The 17,910-nt window shown below is 49.9% G+C and overlaps 2 protein-coding genes across 2 annotated transcripts in view; one reads left to right on the top strand and one right to left on the bottom strand.

The window, feature by feature from the left end:
* The window catches only part of Efhc1 (EF-hand domain containing 1), a 36,712-nt gene extending 34,239 nt beyond the window's left edge, over nt 1-2,473 (top strand). The window contains exons 10-11 of the mRNA XM_057751216.1: nt 653-863; nt 2,287-2,473. Of these exons, the coding sequence (XP_057607199.1) occupies nt 653-863; nt 2,287-2,358 (283 nt within the window). The 3' untranslated portion in view covers nt 2,359-2,473. The remainder of the gene's footprint in view (nt 1-652; nt 864-2,286) is intronic.
* Nucleotides 2,474-11,751: 9,278 nt separating this feature from the next.
* The window catches only part of Tram2 (translocation associated membrane protein 2), a 71,081-nt gene continuing 64,922 nt past the window's right edge, over nt 11,752-17,910 (bottom strand). Inside the window, exons 6-11 of the mRNA XM_057751953.1 lie at nt 17,112-17,196; nt 16,504-16,574; nt 15,134-15,238; nt 14,353-14,496; nt 13,370-13,533; nt 11,752-12,183 (exon numbers count right to left, since the gene is read on the bottom strand). Coding sequence (XP_057607936.1) covers nt 12,110-12,183; nt 13,370-13,533; nt 14,353-14,496; nt 15,134-15,238; nt 16,504-16,574; nt 17,112-17,196 — 643 coding nt within the window. The 3' untranslated portion in view covers nt 11,752-12,109. The remainder of the gene's footprint in view (nt 12,184-13,369; nt 13,534-14,352; nt 14,497-15,133; nt 15,239-16,503; nt 16,575-17,111; nt 17,197-17,910) is intronic.

Raw genomic sequence — 17,910 nt, forward strand, 5'->3', positions numbered from 1 at the left:
GTTCTGAAAGGATTTAGGAATGTGAGGGAGTCTTCTCTGGCACCAACATCCTCAGTTTTAGAACCAGCTTTGTACTCAGAGGAAGTACAAATTGAGCTTCTACTTACTGTCCTGTTGGGAAGGGACAGACATTCCTCTTCCTAACACTCTGCTGCTGATCTCTCCATGGTTTCAACAATGCAAAGCCTACACTCCTGCCCATCCTCTAGAGCAGTCTCTAAGCTCCCTTTGATGGCCTTTTATAACTCACTGAGAATTGAAGGGAGGGTGAGAGATTCCTGTCTGCATAGTGACATGCAGAACTTCTAAGCACTCAGGCACTTGGGTTTGGATGAGGCAATGTTAGTCTGCAATGGTAGAGGCCAATGACATTCCCACAAATAGCAAATAGGGAATGGCAGTATATGAGACCGGGCACTTTGTGGTGGAGTGATTTAACTGATGGCAAGAAGCCGTTCAAACACTGTCCTAGATCAGCCCTTACGATGTGGCGGTCAGCCACTAGCAACAGCCAGTTGGATGATTTTTGTTTTGCTTTTCTTAAAAAAAATGCTTTGCAGATTTCACCAATTAATAGCCTTGGTCACTGAGGTACAATTGGTCAAGAATGAATATATATATATATCCGGTCCTCTCCTCCTTTTCTTTACAGTCAGCAAGCTACAGAGGAACCCAAGGAACAGGACCTGGAGACCCTGATAGACACCATCCAGATGCACCTGAAAGACCATTCCTGCCAAGATAACCTCCGCGAAACGTTTCAAATATATGACAAAGAGGGTTCTGGATACGTAGACAAAGAGACGTTCTTTAAAGTCTGTGACACTCTTAACATCCCAGTCAATGACTCTTTGATTAAAGAGGTCAGTATGAACTGTGGCTTGGGCTGACTGCCGAGACTAAGCGCTGGTCATTCCTCCCTAAGGAGTTACAAGAATCAGATCTCCCATCCTGTCCTGAGAATGGGGGTGGGATTTCCCATGTGGCAGCATCAACTTCCTTTTCAAATTGTTGCTGCAGGGTGTATGTAGCGTAAGATGGGGCTGGAAACCCACAGCAGAGAAGCTGCTAGACTAACGTGTTAGGGTGGTATAGGTGATTCTGAGGCACCAGCTGCCAAGAAGGGAGCCGAGGATAAGTTAATGAACAGATATTGCAGGCTGTGAGATCCCTCAAAGCCAGCCCATCAGTAGGTCTGTCATGGAAGCTGATATGACCACTGCCTGAGGCAGCAGTGTCTGTAAGATAACATGACTCCTACAGATGGGGTAAGGGATGGAAGTGTTCCTCCTAGAATGTTCATGGTTGTTAAATAAGGGTGTCATTTTATTCATTACAAATCCCACTAGCCAGAACTCCCTTGGAAGTCAGAAGAAAATCCACTCCCCACCACCACCAAGACTCTAGAGTAATATCAAGACATGCTCATTGACTATGAACATGGGGGCTTTATTGACCTTCTTGAAGGTTTTCAAGCAAGAGAAATGTTTGAAAAATAAGGTTCATTTAGGAAATGGTTTTGATGAAGCAACTAGGTTAAGATGGAGGGTTTTGTTTGGTCTCTTTAAATGTTTGGTCTCTTGACAGAATGTTGTCAAGGCGTATGAAAGGTCAGATGGGAGGGTACCTGTTCATGTGGACCAAATACCCAGTTAACTCTGGAAGTATTTGATTGACAGCATGGCTAGTTCACTTTTTAATTTTCAAGTCATTCGTACTGGGAGACACGGGAGCAGACATGAGAGAGGCACTGTAGCCATTGGGAAGTGGGGCAAGGAGGGCAGATCTGCTTGTCGCACAGACAGCCCCGCAACCAATCACTGTTGAGTCCCGGGGACAGTTAAAACAGTGATATAACTAGATTCTTCTACTAGACTGCAATAGCAGGAGGCTGTTGTTTAGGAGTGTTTAGTTGGAAAGGGGGAAAATATTTATACTTGGAATATAGCAATAAAAGCATTTTGAAGCTGGGTCTGCTGGAGGATCATGAGTTCAAGGTCAGTGGAGGCTAAAGTGAGGAACTGCCTCAGAAGATAAAAAAGGAAAGCCCTGTGATACCAACACCCTTATAAATATGGATATTCCTGCTGTGGTTTCACTATGTATACTATGGGGCTCAATGCCTGACCAACCTTCCAGGATCACAGGATTACTTCAGAGTCAGCTGAGATATAAAGGCTGAACTTTGTTTGGGTTGGCAAAAACTGGGGCTCTTTATGCGTAAGTGCGCTCCGCAGTTAAGCTGAAGGAAGCCCTACCTCATCTACCCTCTTTGTTCCCTTGCAGTTAATCAGGATGTGCACCCACGGAGAAGGCAGGATTAACTACTATAACTTTGTTCGAGCTTTCTCCAACTGACCTGAATGAGAGAATGCGATATAAATCTTTGGCACTGAGCTGATGTCAAGAAACCTACTTTGTATTTACCGTACAAGTATTAGCGTCACTCGGTTTTGGCTCTTCTATTTCACTATTGCTGAAGTCTAAAATAAATTGATTTTTCAAAGAATGGAAGACCGGTGCCTTATTTGGAGTGGCAGAGGTACTATGGTAGTTTTAGCTTATGGGGTCAAGGCGGTTCTAGGATTCGCCAAACAGTATCCTGAATATGTCTGTATCGGTGCTTGGGATGAGGCTAACATCTGAATTGGTAGACTAGTAAAATAAATTTCAGAGTAAGCAGACCCCCAGCAGTAATTTGAAAACCTGAATAGAAACACAAACTGACCCACCCCTGAGTAAGAGAATCCCCCTGCCAGGCTGCCTTTAAACTGCCACACTGCCTTCTCTGGCCCTCAAATGCAAACCTGTCATGTACTGAGCATGCGGCCAACAGACTGGAGCCGGATCCTGAGCTAGGTTCAGCTTGCAGACTCAGCCCACACAAGCACATACACTACCTCATACCACATCATGGCACACACAATTAGTTTTCTGATTCTTTGGGAAGCTTAATACGGATGAAGAACAGAAGGGATGGTAGACTTCTCTGGAAACATCTGGAACGTCGAGAATAAGGTTCATAGCAGCACTGTCGCTGCTGGCCAAGGGCCTCTCTACCCTCCCATCCGCTCCCCTCAATGCCGCAGGGAAATATACCACATGCTTTTCAGAGTGTAATTCTAAGTCCATCACAGAGTAAAAACTGGGGGCCTGAGGTCTGGCTCAGGGGGAGAATACTTTCGTAGTATGTACAAGAACCAACAATACCATCAAAAACAAAGTTTACAAAAACGGACTAGAGAATAGTGCGGTGTACACAGTAGGGTGCCTATTTTCATAAAATCTGTGTGTCTACTGGGATACAATGTAAATACCTTTAGAAAAAGAATTCCTTTCAGAGAGCGTCACCTAGAAGAGGGGCAAGGCAAGACTAGTAACACTTTCGGGCTCTCCAATGAGCTCAGACTGACAGCCATCGGCGTTCTTCTATGAAACAGCCATGCTAGATTCTTCCCAGTCTCCCAAAACATGCAACAGTGAGGATGAAGTCATGCAGGACCAGAATGCCCAGGTTCTTTCAGAATTATCGGTGGGGAGGGGGAACTCCCTGGTTTTGCCTTTTGCAAGGCGTTACGACACATCTAAGTAGCTTGTTCAGAGGGTTCCTTTCAGTTCTAGGCTATCTCAGGAAGAAACCACGTTCACTTCCTCCCATCATTTCTAGCTGTTTTATTTTATTTTTCAGTGCTTTAGAAAATATGTTTTAGTCTAAATAGCCAAGCTTTATCCAGTTTGCTCCATCCAGTCCTGCCCCAGGCCTGGGAGCCTTCAGTACAGAGTGTGATAGACAAGTAGAGTCCTCCTCTGGCTGCGGCAACCCATTTCTCAGCTTTGGAATAGCTAAGACGGGTTAAAGAGTAGGGCCAGAAAGCTGGAGAAGCAATGTAGCATTTCTCTCATTGGTTAGTAATATCATCTGTAGCCAGGGCTAGCTAAGTGGCATGTGCCAAAGACTGGCTTATTCTCACTAAAAGGGCACTTTTCTTGAGGGAGCTCTTAGGTCATTTTTCAAAGAAATCCTGTGCATGATCCCTGTCCCCAACTACTGAGCTCTAAGGACACGCTCCCCTAGGCTCCTTTCCTTCCTCAGAAAGGTCTCTTGACAGGGGCCACTTCAGGGTGCTATCCCCTCTAGGGTAGGCACTATAGTTAGGGAGGTCAATTCCTTTTCCTTGGACTTATTTTAAGAATCAGCCACCCCAAATACACTTTCTAGATTCCAGAGGACTGAGCCATGGAGATGGCCCTGTGGGTGAAAGTGTTAGCAGTGAAATTCTGACGGCCTGAGTTCAAATCCATGGCCCCCAAGTAAGAGCCATCACAGTCCATGCATCTGTAATCCCAGCACTTCTTCAGTGATAAGAGATGCGGAGACGGGAGCGTCCCCAGAAAGTCACAGGCCAGCTATCCTACATTGCCCAGTGCAATGGCGACCGAGAGGCTGCACCTCAAAGTAGAAGACAAGGACTGACTTGAGCATAGTTGTCCTCTGCTCCCCATATGCTCCCCATGGCACATGACCCCCTAAAATACGTGCACATACACTAGATGTTTTCAAAAGGTTAAACTTGGGTGAGTTGAGGGACAGTACCCACAGCATTCTGATAGCCCCCTGAGAAATTCATACCGTCTATCATTCCCAGCCATCCCTGCCTTCCGTGGAAGGGGGAAGCCTACAGAAGCGATGGCCCGCTCCTTGGCTATCTTTCACAGATGTGTCCAGCCGGTAGCATACGGAAACCCTTCTTATTCTTTTCCCACTGGCTTTGGGCTTTTTGCTGAGATAAAAACGATCTCTTTTAGATCTTCTTCCTCCTCTTTGAAGCTTAAGCACCTTCACCCCTATCTTAGGGGTGTTCTGTTGCAGTGAGAGACACTGTGATCGTGGGGACTCTTACAAAGGAAAGCATTTAAGTGGGGCTGGCTTACAGTTTCAGAGGTTTCGTCCATCATCATCATGGTGGGACATGGTGGCATGCACACAGACACGGTGCTGGAGAAGGAGCTGAGGGTTCTACCTCTGGATCCGCAGACAACAGGAAAAGAGAAGAGTGGACTTCTAAAACCCTAAAACCCACCCCCAGTGACACACTTCCTCCAAATAGGCCACGCCCACACAAACAAGGCCATACTTCCTAATCCCTCTCAAATAACACTATTCCCCAATGACCAAGTAAGTATACAAATACATGAGCCTGTGGGGGCCATTCCTATTCAAACCACCACCCCCTCCAATCTCAGTTCTAACCACTTATTTCTTTTCTTTTCCATGAGATACTGTACAGATAGCGCTTTCCATTGCTCACTGTAGTCTCAAGAGACACTGGTCTTACGTAAGGCTGGCACACTAATTCCATAAGCTTGTTTCCCATGCCTCATCTCACATCTTTCAAACTGACCCAAGATTGAGCAGACCCAATAACAAATATCCTGACGAGGTCTGAGAGGTATCTCACAGAAGACCAGGGCTGATGGGAATGCCTGTGGACGTAGCATACACACTGTCCACTACACAATCAGAGCAGGTCACTTCTGAGACCCTGAAGAGGCATGCGGCCACAAGATGCCACTAAGCCCTATATGATACTGTTGCAACTGGCATGTACCTTGAGGCCTGGGCTCTGGTGTTGGATGACAGGTAAGTGATAACTATAGTGAGCAACACTGAGAGATGACCACCCCTTCAAATACGCCACAGCATGGCCAGTTACCGTCTGCAGGGGCAGCACACTGGTAGCCACGGCCATCAGATTTAACTGAAGGATGTGTTCAAAGCTAATAAGGATAGTTCACTGGTGGTGAGCCACTGTTCAGTCCAGGGTATGTCCCCCAAATACACCACTAGGGGGCCTTGAACATACTGTTGTGATTAAGGGGATTCCCTTTGTGTTTACAAAGCTTCAGTATATTCAGGACAAACAGGCGAAGAAGAGTTCTCTAAATATTGTTTTCAAAGGCTCCTGGGTATGTGACTTTTTAATATCCTGTTGGCACACAAGCACAAGCACGTTTATTAACATCAGTTTATCCAGGTAAGGGCACGCACGCCTGCAATCCCAGCACTCGGGCTGGAGGACTGCTTATGTTCCAGGCCAACCTAGTCTGCAATGCAGTTGAGGCAAGCCAGGACTATACTGCAAGACCCGGGCTCAAAAACAAAAACAAATCAGCCAGTTTAAAAGTGGGCATGGTAGCCGGGCGGTGGTGGCGCACGCCTTTAATCCCAGCACTTGGGAGGCAGAGGCAGGCGGATCTCTGTGAGTTCGAGACCAGCCTGGTCTACAAGAGCTAGTTCCAGGACAAGCTCCAAAACCACAGAGAAACCCTGTCTCGAAAAACCAAAAAAAAAAAAAGTGGGCATGGTGGCACATACCTGTGATCCAAGCTTTTAGGTGGCAGAGGCTGGACTGCCAGGAGTTTGAGGCCAACCTGGGCTAGAAAACCAGCAACAGCCCAGCCTGTCTCAAAAATAAATGATATATAGTTTTATGTGTACCATGAACTCAACGCTGTTGCTGCCGCCATATCCTGGGAAACAAAGCTGGCAGGACACAGACGAGAAATGGGCTAGGTTACCTTAGCTCACCGCCGGATATCACCCGGCATGCCACACGGGAGCAGGATGGAAACCATCTGCACCAAAGCTTGCTGCCATCAGCACCACTCACCTCAAGTAAGTCTCTGGGTGGTGTTTACCTCTGTGGGTTCCCTTAGCTAGCTACCACCGGCAACTGCACCCACCTCCTGAGCACACTCCCCAAGGATGGTTCTGGAAAATGCAGCCACAGCTGCATGCAATAGCAGGGCATTTCACCACACCAGCCACCCTATTGATGCCCTTCTTACCAAATTGGGACACTGCATTCATAGAGACCAAGACCTACATCTCCTTCAAGCTGCATGACATCGCTAGAGAGTAGTGAAAGCGTGGAGGACTACCTGAAGGAGGGGGCATCCAACTTACAAAACCTGTTAGAAAATCCCCTTTTCTAACTCACTGTTACAGATGAGATAAAAATGACACATGCTAACCCAATTACTACACAGTGAACCATTTTAGACACAACAGCTAAAGTTTACATGAATGTGTTTTTCCAAAGTGAAAACAAATGGAAGAATAAAGACTAAATAATATTATCCTATAAAACCACACCAGTGAGTTCTACCAGGAATGGTTATGACCAATAATTCTATGCTCTTTATTCAGGTATTTCAGAAAATATTTGATCATTTGTTCCAAAATTACATTTTAAAAAAAAACCCATACAAAACTGTAGCTTGTTTCCAAAAACCAGAGAGAAACAGCGGAAAAAGGACTTTGAAAAAAATTCACCAAAAGTAAAAAGACACCCCTCCCCCCAGCCGTTTTATACGAAAGCATAAATACTCAGTTACACATTTTCCTTGAGTTCCTTGTTGAATTTGGTCCATGACATGAACAGGTGAACGTAGAGAAACAGTTCATGTGTCCACACTTGAATTCTGCGTTGCCCAGGGCACCAGCTCCTCTTCTCATCCTCCCGGTGTTTTGTTAAACAGGGTAAATGAAAAGTGAGGTTTCATCACACGCCAATCTGTGCCCCAAAGGAGGACAGCACTCATGGTCACAGCCAGGTCCTGTGGTGGGGGGGGGGGCAGCGCTCATCACTGTGGCTAATTCTTGGAAACAATCTCCATCTTCCCCACAGGGACAGAAACTCTGGAATGCCTTCAGCGGTGACAGTGATGCTGGCAACACCAGAGCAGACCATGTTCCCAGACAGGGATAATGTCCCAGCCTGAGGATTTTGTTTTTCCTTTCAACACATTAAAAAAAAAAAATAAGAATTTCTAAGATGATGCTACACATTCTAGAAGACTGCCCCAGCAACCCGCCCGGACCACGAGAATGACAGCAACAAGGGAAGAGGCTGACTCTTGTATAAGGGATGATGACTTACCCTCCCATGGGTCCCCTCTCTCCCACTCTGCAGGATACAGCAAGGGACGAAGGCCTGTGGGAAAGACCACTGGTTGGGAGGGTTATTGCACAACCCGGAAGAGGACTGGGAACAGGTAGGCAGGCAGGCAAGGGTCAGGGGAGGGGGCTGGTGCCAGGAACACAAGGTAACCCTGACAGGAAACCAGACCATAGGTACCCAAGCAAGTTTCCGACGCACTAAGACTTGGACCCAGAAGTCCAAGTGAATGCACTCCTTGTACAAACTTGGGGTGACGTGGAAGAACAACGGGTGGGAGGAGGATGCTGTATCCAGTCTAGGGTGGCAGTGAGCGGACCAGAAGAGCGGGGCTTGCTGCGGAGGTACAAAGTGACCTTCTCCCCAACCCCCAAGCTTTTCTTATTACATGGGTGCCTGCAGTGGGGCCATCTACCAAGCTTCCACAGCCACCAGCCAAGCCCAAAGGCAACAGACAAGGGGACGCTTGAGACGAAGAGGTGAACACACGAGATCTGTGTGTGAGGAGAAGAGGGTCAAAACTGTCAACCCATGTCCCTTTTACCTGGAGCCATGCTGAGGTATGGTGTCATTGGCTGCATGTGACGGTCAGCCCTAGAGCCCTGGCAGTTGGGGGCTGGCCATACAGTACCAGTGAAGGCCACAAGGCATTATAAGGCACTTTTTACACAAAAGAACAAGGACCTGCTGAGGACAAGAACAAGAACAGAGCTTACAGAGGCCGCTCGGTAGGACTTGGCTTCTCATCTGCGGAGCTTCGCAAGATGTATGGAGGAAGTAACGTTTGCATGAGCAACAGGGTGAAGGGTGAGAAGTTCCTCCTAATGCTAACCGAAGGCTGGAAAGGGATCCTATAGGTATTTCAAGCTTTGACATTAATATTGCCCCTCTTTTGAGGAAAGAAGCTGCAAGCTCAGGAGGTTGTGCAAGGGAGACGACCACCCCACTGTCCTGACCCACAGGCTTTACTTAAGTCCATTCTACACCAGTGAAGCAGAGGCCAGAGATCAAGAATGTAAATTTGCCTGCTGGAGACTCGGAGGCCTGTAGGCAGAGAAAGTTAGCTATGCCTAGACCCTCTACTTTCTCCTACTCCGGACTTCTGCAAACCCAACTGGGAAGGCTGAAGCCCATCAAAAACACATACAAAGGCCTTCCCTAGCTGAAGGAGTCAGTGGGTTTCTTTAAGGATACAGGGAATTTATATGAGCATTGTAGGCGTTTTTGGAGAATGCACTCTTTCTGCTCCCCACGCCCCTTTTTAACCACTCAGGAAAAATGCCAATGGGAACAAAGGAGGAGGCAACTACCTTCATGGGCTCATGCGGTCCCAGGTATTCCACAAAAGCATGGTGTCCATAGCCAGGGCACAGGCATCTAAATTTAAGTTATTTAAGGTCACCCTTAGATAGGTTAGGTGGTGCTAGCCATAACCATTTAGGCACACAGGGTTAGGACTGACTGCAATGGCAGAAAGTCTCCCTTCTTAGCTTTAGTCTGCTTCTCGCCCGCATCCTCCAGAACCACTGGACTGTAGGAAGAGGACACAGAGCTTACTCATAGTGTAGGCACCAATGCCTGGACAACTTGTAAAAATAAACATCCCATCATCAATCCTCTGAGGAGGGCAACTGGCAGCAGGGAATTTACCATCCACCACTCCTGCCACTCCTGCCTGCTGGCATCCCAGGGATGCTGAGAAACAAGCAATGGCTGCTGAGGTAGAGAAGAGCATCTTCTGGTCTTGGCGGATGCTGCCGAGCATCTTAGAACAGAGGAGCGTGGCAGGTCCTCCACTAGGGTTGTGGCACTTTGGGGACAGGAGAGACTTCGTAAGAACGAAGAACGAGGCCACGGTGCTTAAATTAGAACAAGCTAGCCTGCATGCTTACAGGATGATGTGGAACTTAGTTACTGGAATTCTGGCAACATGATTTGTGCCAACTCACCAAAGTCTTGGCTTTCCTACAACACCGATTCCAGAGAGCCTGAGTGGATGAGAAAGTAGCCTGTAGTTTTCCCAAGCCAACAAACATCCCTGAAGTCGAGGCTGGTGAGGTATGGCTGTTGGACTCAGGCCTCTTCTCTGGAAATGAACACCGTCCTAACTCCTACCACTGACCAAATACTTATGTTCTAGAAGAGCCTACATCAATCCAGATATTGGATTCCTGTTAATACATCCCACAGACTAGCAACACGGGAAGCTTGCAAGACATTTAAGGAATGAAGCCACATCATGTCAGGCCTCCAAGTGTCCCGGGAGAGAATAACAGAAACCCACACACAGTGACGAGGCTGCTGGATCCAGAATATCACCTGCTCTTTGTACCTCTTTCTGTAAGACCTCTACATATCACATGCTTATCACAAGTATCAATAGCCCAGCCTGGCGACAAAACTGTTGCCAATAGCTGGTAATGGCCTGCCAGTGACATAGCCTGGGGAGGGTCTGGGAGGACACCTAGACTAACGGCGTGAGGTGAATTTGGGAACCGCTGGCTGAACCTCCACACAGCTCTAGGCAGTGTCACAAGCATGAGCTCAATTAAAATCACAACCAGAATATTGGGCTACACTGGCTAAAAAGTGCCAGACCAACTCTGTGATGGCTGCCAAAAGCCCGGGAAGGAGAGAGAGGGAATGCAGAAACGTACTTTCAAAATTCTGCCTTGCTTCCTAAGTGTACCCAGAAGAAGCCAAGAGAATCTTATCCCTATTCTGTATGCTTATCCTGGACACAGAGGGGAAAAGAATGCCACAGTGATGTTTGGAATCAAATTCCTCAAATACTGGTAAGTTACACTTGACACACGTTGTTAGTGACTTGGAGAGAAGAAGCTGCCTTGATGAAGACCCATCTCCCTGTTTATGGGCAAAAATTCAAGCTCTGGTCTCTACTATGACGTTAGAAGAAGACTCCTGTGGACATGACTGTGTCTGCTCACACAGCCGGAAGAGTGACCCTGAGGCACCGCCCCATCACCAGGCTCTAGGTGTGCTCGACAATGTCAGCAAAGGACACAATTTTAAGGAACACTCAGGTGCAGCCAGAGGAAGGGTGGCCAGGTGACCCTCCCTGGGACACCAGGGGCCCACACAGGGCTGGAGGCCTTGAGGCTTCACGTTTCTGCAGCTTGGGAGATGAAGCCTAAGGTGCACGTCCTGCCCTGTATGGGCAGGCTGCTTCCGGACTTGGGAGCGGCGTATCTTGGGCAGGTTTGTAACTGCTGTTTGGTTTGGTTTTGGATGCTGGTGGACGGGTTAAGGAAGTCCAGTTGCTGGCACAGCTGGAGAAAGGTCCAGACGGACTCTTCTGTCCTTCTTGTCAAGCCACCTTTCCAGGAGAGGCAGCCGACCGCCATGCTTTGCCCTTGCGGTAGAAGTGGGAAGAAGGCACGTTCTTGGCACGGTCCCCCAGAGTGAAGGCAGGCTGGTTTCCAACTCAAATGCAGCACTGGAAGCTCTTTGGAGTCCTGGGACTCAAAAGTTAATTAACACTGTCTTTCTGGATTAAGTCACTGTGTCCCAAAGCAAACCACTTGGGGATGGGACGTGTAGAACCAGAATCCTACATCTTGTCAGTCAGTCAGCACCAAGAATATTGTAATCCAAGAGGGGTGGCCTTTCTCTCTCCTGCCCATCCACACAAAGGTCACCAGCTCTGAGGGAAGCTCCTTGGCAAGGGGCTTCCAGATAGACAGGTCCTGGGACTGACGGACAGGACTGCTGCCATCTTAGCTCCCCCTCATTGTAAAAAAAAAAAAAAAAAAAAAAAAAAAATCAGAGAAATTGCACATTGAAGTCAGGAGTGAGGAGAAAGAGAAACAGCCATGAAGGAAGAGAAAGAGGTGAGTGGGAAAGACATGTAGGAAAATCTAGGCCTCTGAGAAGACCCAAAACAGGACAGAAGTGAGGCCGTGAGGTGGCTCAAGGGAGCAAGAGAGGAAGATTTTTGGCTTTATTGAAAATGGTTTGTGGAAGAAGAGAAAGCCAAGAAGGTCGAGAGCTACACCCCCTGTGACGCCAAGGTTTCTGCTGATGGAGATGGAGCGTGGCTAGGACGACGGAGAGGCTGAGCTGGAGCCAGTGCTTCTCGCCTCCTGCTGGGCCCTCACCCAGTGGATCCCGTTCTCAGCACTTTGGCCTTAGGGAGACTTGAGTTTCTTAGTCCGTGGGGAGGTTCCATTCTCTGCTTTCACCACACCATTTTCATGGTATCCTGGGAATGGAGAGAGAGACCACATGAGGGCCCTGCAGGCAGGAAAGTGGAGGCGTGGAGGGTGGGAGTGTCTGATGGTTGGGGACATGGCCTTGTTGAGCGTAGATCATCCAGTGAGGAACCAGGATGTACCAACAGAAGCCAGCAGACAGTCCAGGGAGGGTTGCTGCCTGCCCTAGTGTCTTTGATAAGTGCCTTTGCTTCTGGGTTTTGGTCTTCTACTATCTTTTAGTGGAGAGCATCTGAGGTGCCATTCAGAAACCAAAAAAAAACAAGAAGCAACCAATGCTGACATCTGAGCAATGCTGGCTTGAACCTCTAACGTCCTCAATCCCTTAGTCCTGCAGAGGACCAATTGGTGATGAAGAGGAGAGATAGGGAACAAGTTGCTTCAGGGACAAAGCTTGGCACTCCTTTTGTAAAACTGTGCAAGCCTTTATTGAGGAAAAGCATCTCCACAAACTCACTGAGTTGCAGCTGCACAGAAACCCCTCCTCCCAACCCCTTTCCCTCAGGCCTCCTCACACCCAGCCGCATACAAACACATGAGCTCTTGCCAGGCAGGCAGCTGCCTGGAAAACTGCAGGTGAGTCAGAAACCAGGCATGCAGATGGGCCCCCAGGCTGGGCAGTAGATTAGGGCTGGGATGTCTGAGGACCTCTGGGTATAGGGGATCACTCAAGAAGGCTCAAGAGTCAAAGGAGATGGGGGTGTCCCATCCCTGCCGCTTATCCCTAACACTACGTCACTATGAGTCACTCCTGAAGAGAGATGGGAAGCTAACAGCCTGGGAGGCAGGGGTGGGCTGAGATGTAGGGCACAGGGCAGGTGAGGACACAGCCACCATGTAGCACAGGGCACGGGTGACAGCAACAGCGGCAGAACCTGACTGGCTGCCAGAAGCCACCCAGAGGACATACTTCCTTCCAGAAGTCTCCACCCACTGCTGCCCTGAAGCGTAGTGGCCAGGGATCAAGGCCCTGTTGTGGCCAGCCTGCTCATACTGGGTCTCTGGCTCATGCCCAGCCACATGCTGGTCATCGAGCCCCAGGCCTGAGAGAAGTATCTAGAAGGAGGAGCCAGAAGGACGGGTCTGTGGAGCACTTAAGAGTCAGGTCCCAACTCTATCTCACCCATGGCAGACAGACCCCACCCACTGGCTCTTGGCCACAGCCCTGGCACTCACCAGGTTCCCTCTTGATGGGCCTAGCTGGAAGCCTGGAGGCAGCTGGGACTCTGCGCTTAGCGCTCTGTTCCTTCCAGTATTCCCGCCAGTGCCGCAGCTGCGAGTGGATGAAGCGCCACATGAGCCAGGCCTGGGCAACACACACCAGCAGCAGCATGCCGAGCCTGCAGACGGGGAGAGAAGGAGCTGAGGGTGAGGAAGGAGGTGTGGGGGCAGCCGGGCCAGATCCCTGTAGCTCCTGTGGCCCATCCTCAGCACAGCCGCTAGCACCAGGAAGGCTGAGTGCTTCCGTTTGTCTCCGCTCCAGCATGCTTCAGCAATGGGAGGTGAAGGCCCCAAGGGGATGGGAGGGAGATGGTGCCAGTTACACACTCACCCCCCACGGTCACACTCATCCTACAGATCCACGGCTGTATCTTTCCTGTGTGCATGGCCCACAGGCAGGGCAATATAAGCAATACAAATATTGTAACGTTATATTAATAACATTCAAGAGAACTAAATTATGAGCGTACCGAATAATTCTCTTCTAGCATGTCACGTGACAGTGGAACAATCCTAGACAGACTGCCTCCATTCCAATGTCTATAGCTTCATGGACAACATAGCTTTCTGGCTGCTTTCCTTGATGCTAGGGAAGGCCACATGAACAAGACACAGAGGACAAAGCTCCAAAGTCTCATGAGGGTGTCACGATCAACCTAGCCTGGACGAGAAATGTCTTCTGCACAGTGATGTGCTGAGTGGGGATGAGGTTTCCGTACTGCATGGGTCCTCACTGCGGTCTGAGCCCAGTGAAGCTGAGAAGCATGTGTGATGGAAGCAGGAGACTGAACTCAACAGACTTGCTCCTAAGTGTCACTGTGTGGGAGCCTCAAGGGTCTCCTCCTCCCTGACCTCCTGGGAAGATGTGTCATGTTCAAGAGGTGCCTGGCAGTGCTCGGAGAGCCTCGATTCACCACCTCAGGCTTCTGCCAACTCACCTGCAAGGCAAGGTGTTAAAGTTCCCTTTCTCGGGGTCGAACACCTGGTTTTCCACCCGAGCCAATCCAAAGCCAATGGCCAACACGGCAAGAGTGAGAATGAAGAGGCGTGTGACCCCAAACACAGCAGCCCAGGCGTTAAACCTGCTCACAGGGGCAGAAAAGGAGTGTCAGCTTTGAGAGCTCCTCAGGGAACCTTCAACCCCTTCTCCAGAATCAACCCAGAGTGGGACAGGGAATCAGACAGGACCCAGGAGAGATTTCCCGACGTTCTAATACATGAATAAGTATAGGGTGCTGCTTGCACACAAGGGGGCAGCTGACACCCAAAGCAAAAATCTCCATCCATCCAGATATTGGGAGATGCCCTGGTGCCACCCCAGAGGTCTCTAGATAGGTCAGCACCCAGCACCCCACTTACACCCCAGAGGTCTCTAGATAGGTCAGCACCCAGCACCCCACTTATAGCCCAGAGGTCTCTAGACAGGCCAGCACCCAGCACCCCACTTACACCCCAGAGGTCTCTAGACAGGCCAGCACCCAGCACCCCACTTACACCCCAGAGGTCTCCAGACAGGCCAGCACCCAGCACCCCACTTACACCCCAGAGGTCTCTAGACAGGCCAGCACCCAGCACCCCACTTACACCCCAGAGGTCTCCAGACAGGCCAGCACCCAGCACCCCACTTACACCCCAGAGGTCTCCAGACAGGCCAGCACCCAGCACCCCACTTACACCCCAGAGGTCTCTAGACAGGCCAGCACCCAGCACCCCACTTACAGCCTCTCGTTGTTCTCATCTGCGAAGTAGAAGAGTCGAGCCATGTGGAAGAGGAACTCCGTAGAATACTGCAGCAGCAGCAAGATGAGGCCCAGGCGGCTCAGGCTGGGAAGAAAGACAAGCCTTACTTTCGCTGCAAGATCCCCGAGAGCAGAAGCCACTGGCCTGTGGTGGCTCAGGCTGCTCCCTGTGCCTAGATTCTGTTTCCCACTTCTTGGAGGGGCATGCGGACTACACCTTATTTTTTTTGACAGTCGAGCTGCTAAACCTTCAGGTACTTTCCCTAGACAGACTTCCCAGCCCTTGACCTGGTTTTTTCTAGGTCAGCCACCCTTACTTGTTCCCACAAAGAACCTGACTCACACATGTCACAGTATCTTGTCCCAGTCTGCCAGAATCACACACAAAAGGGGGCCCTGAAGAAGGCTGCTGAGCTCTGTGGGTACATATATGAAGAATTCCTGCTGTCTGACTTCCTACTATCTGAGGCAGCAGGAAGCTCTCCCTCCTGTATGGCTCAATACACACGGCTGGGGAGCAAACCAGTGACCATAACCCCTCTGCCTGTGAGCTGTGAGCATCCAAAGTAGGAGCTCAGCTGGAACAGCTGCCATGGTTCTTGGCGTCCAGAGACAGGAAGCCAGAGTTTGAGATCTGGTGGATTCCAAAACATACACAGGCACACACGCATGCACACACACATATGTACACACACGTCAGTCATCTTCACAGGAAGCCTGTTGTGAGTTCCTCAGAACCAGGGCCCCAGGACATCTGCGCACCACAGTGAAGCTCTCAAAGGCTAGCCTACATAAAGTTCAGGTTCTACTCCCTACATGGAAAGCCCAGTTACCAATGGCATAGCTCATTCATCAGGGTACTATTCGTAAAAGCGATACTCAAGGTCTAACACAGAAACTCTTCCCACTTTTAGGACAACCGTACAGTCAGCTGTTCTCTATTTCATTATGAAGCAAACTGAGATGAACCTAGGCCTATATGCTCCAGCAGCATTTGGACACCATGTGGCAGGAGCCCAGCTGGTGGCTGCAAAGGCATTGTTCAAAGGACAGCTCGGCTGGAAGTCTTCCTTGGCTCTGCCTCAGAATGAGGCGGCTGATGCGCTGGGCTCTGAGGGCTCCTGACGCCAAGCATCTCAGAGCTCATCACAACTGTCTTCCCTTCTGACCAGGTGGAGAATGAAGCACCAGAGACAAGAGAAGCCTTCTCCACGTGGTGTATTCCCAAGCCTCAGCATGGCACCCCTCCAACAGTTGCTATCTACCAAATGCCTGCTAGCAGGAGACCGCGTGGACAGACACAGGGGCACCGAAGGTCAGGGAACTGGGGCTGGCTCCGCTCTCACTCACTTTAAGAGGTATGCCCCGGCGATGTGAAGCAGGTACAGGCTAATGTTCTGCAACTGGCGGGGGATCTCTTCCTGGAAAAGAGATGGGCGGACAGTGAGCATGGTCATTCTCTAAAGGAATATGCAGAGGACCGAGGGATGTGTAAGGGGAACAAGACAGGGCCAGGTCTCCCTACCCGCGCAGTCACCCCAGACCCTGGGCTAGTGACAAGAGGGTGGGCCAGCTGTGTGGAGCCTGGACCCAGACAGCAGGTCAGGGCTGGGAAGGAAGGCACGGGAACTGGAAGAGGGTTTTTAGCATTACTCTGAGGAAAACAACAAGAAGGACTGGGGATGGCAAGGTCTTCTCCTCTGTCCAGTATCTAGATTAGATTAGATTTTGCCAATGGCCACCCATCTGGTGGAAGAGCCCAGAGACTGACACTTCTCTCTCGGGGGTTGGTGTGGAAATATCACAAGAGCTGACTCCGTCATGAGCCAACACATCATGCCTCCAGAAGAAGGGAAAGGAGAGGTCACTGGGAACAACAGGAGGGCTGCGGGGAAGAGGGGTCTCCAAAGTGGGGGACAGAGGTGTCTTGAGGGGGGGCAGGAGAAGGGAGTACTCACCTTCCGTACCTTCTGGAAGTAAAGTTCAGGTAGCGAATGCAGCCAGTAGGCCAGCTGACACAAATAGAAAAACTTCACCTGGAAGCTGGAGACCAGGGAGTTAAGCAACACGAGTGGGACCGAGAACACCCCTAGGGTACTTGCCAAGAACACGGGGAAAGGCCTAAGCCAAGGTTGTCGGTAACCAGCAGGACCAGGAGCAAGTGAGGGAGGGAGGGAGGGAGGGAGGGAGGGAGGGAGGGAGGGAGGGAGGGAGGGAGGGAGGGAGGGAGGGAGGCAGAGACTACCGTACCCACAGCACCCGTATAAGACCATTCAAAGAACAAGGTACGTGCATGGGAGGAAGCAGCAGTGGTCACACTCATTTTCTCAGCCCAGAAAAGGAAAAGCTGAGGAGGCAGCTGATTACAGCACAGTGTGTGGTCATGGCAACCACTGAATGCAACAATAGAGAGGCTCTAGGTTTCAAAGCTCCACACCCTTTGCTATTGCTGCTCTGAGGGACACAGGGTGGCCTCCAGAGAGACACAGGCCCAGGGCTTGGCAGCATTACAAACAGGAAAAGGAATATGGAAGATGTATGAACTTCCGGGGTCTCCAGTAAGACAGAAAGCCAGAGACCCTGATGGGGAGTTCTGTTTGCATTTGTTGCAAGCAGACTAGGAACCTCTACGGCTGGAGCTAATACAGATGATGCCTCAAGCGGAGATTCTCGAAGACAGACTACTGCCTACCACCCCATGCTCGACAGGTCAGGTCACGACCTGGTCCTCCGTGGCCTTAGTGAGTCACACAAAAT

The sequence above is a fragment of the Chionomys nivalis genome, chromosome 19, assembly GCF_950005125.1.
Source record: "Chionomys nivalis chromosome 19, mChiNiv1.1, whole genome shotgun sequence".
Classification (NCBI taxonomy): Eukaryota; Metazoa; Chordata; class Mammalia; order Rodentia; family Cricetidae; genus Chionomys; species Chionomys nivalis.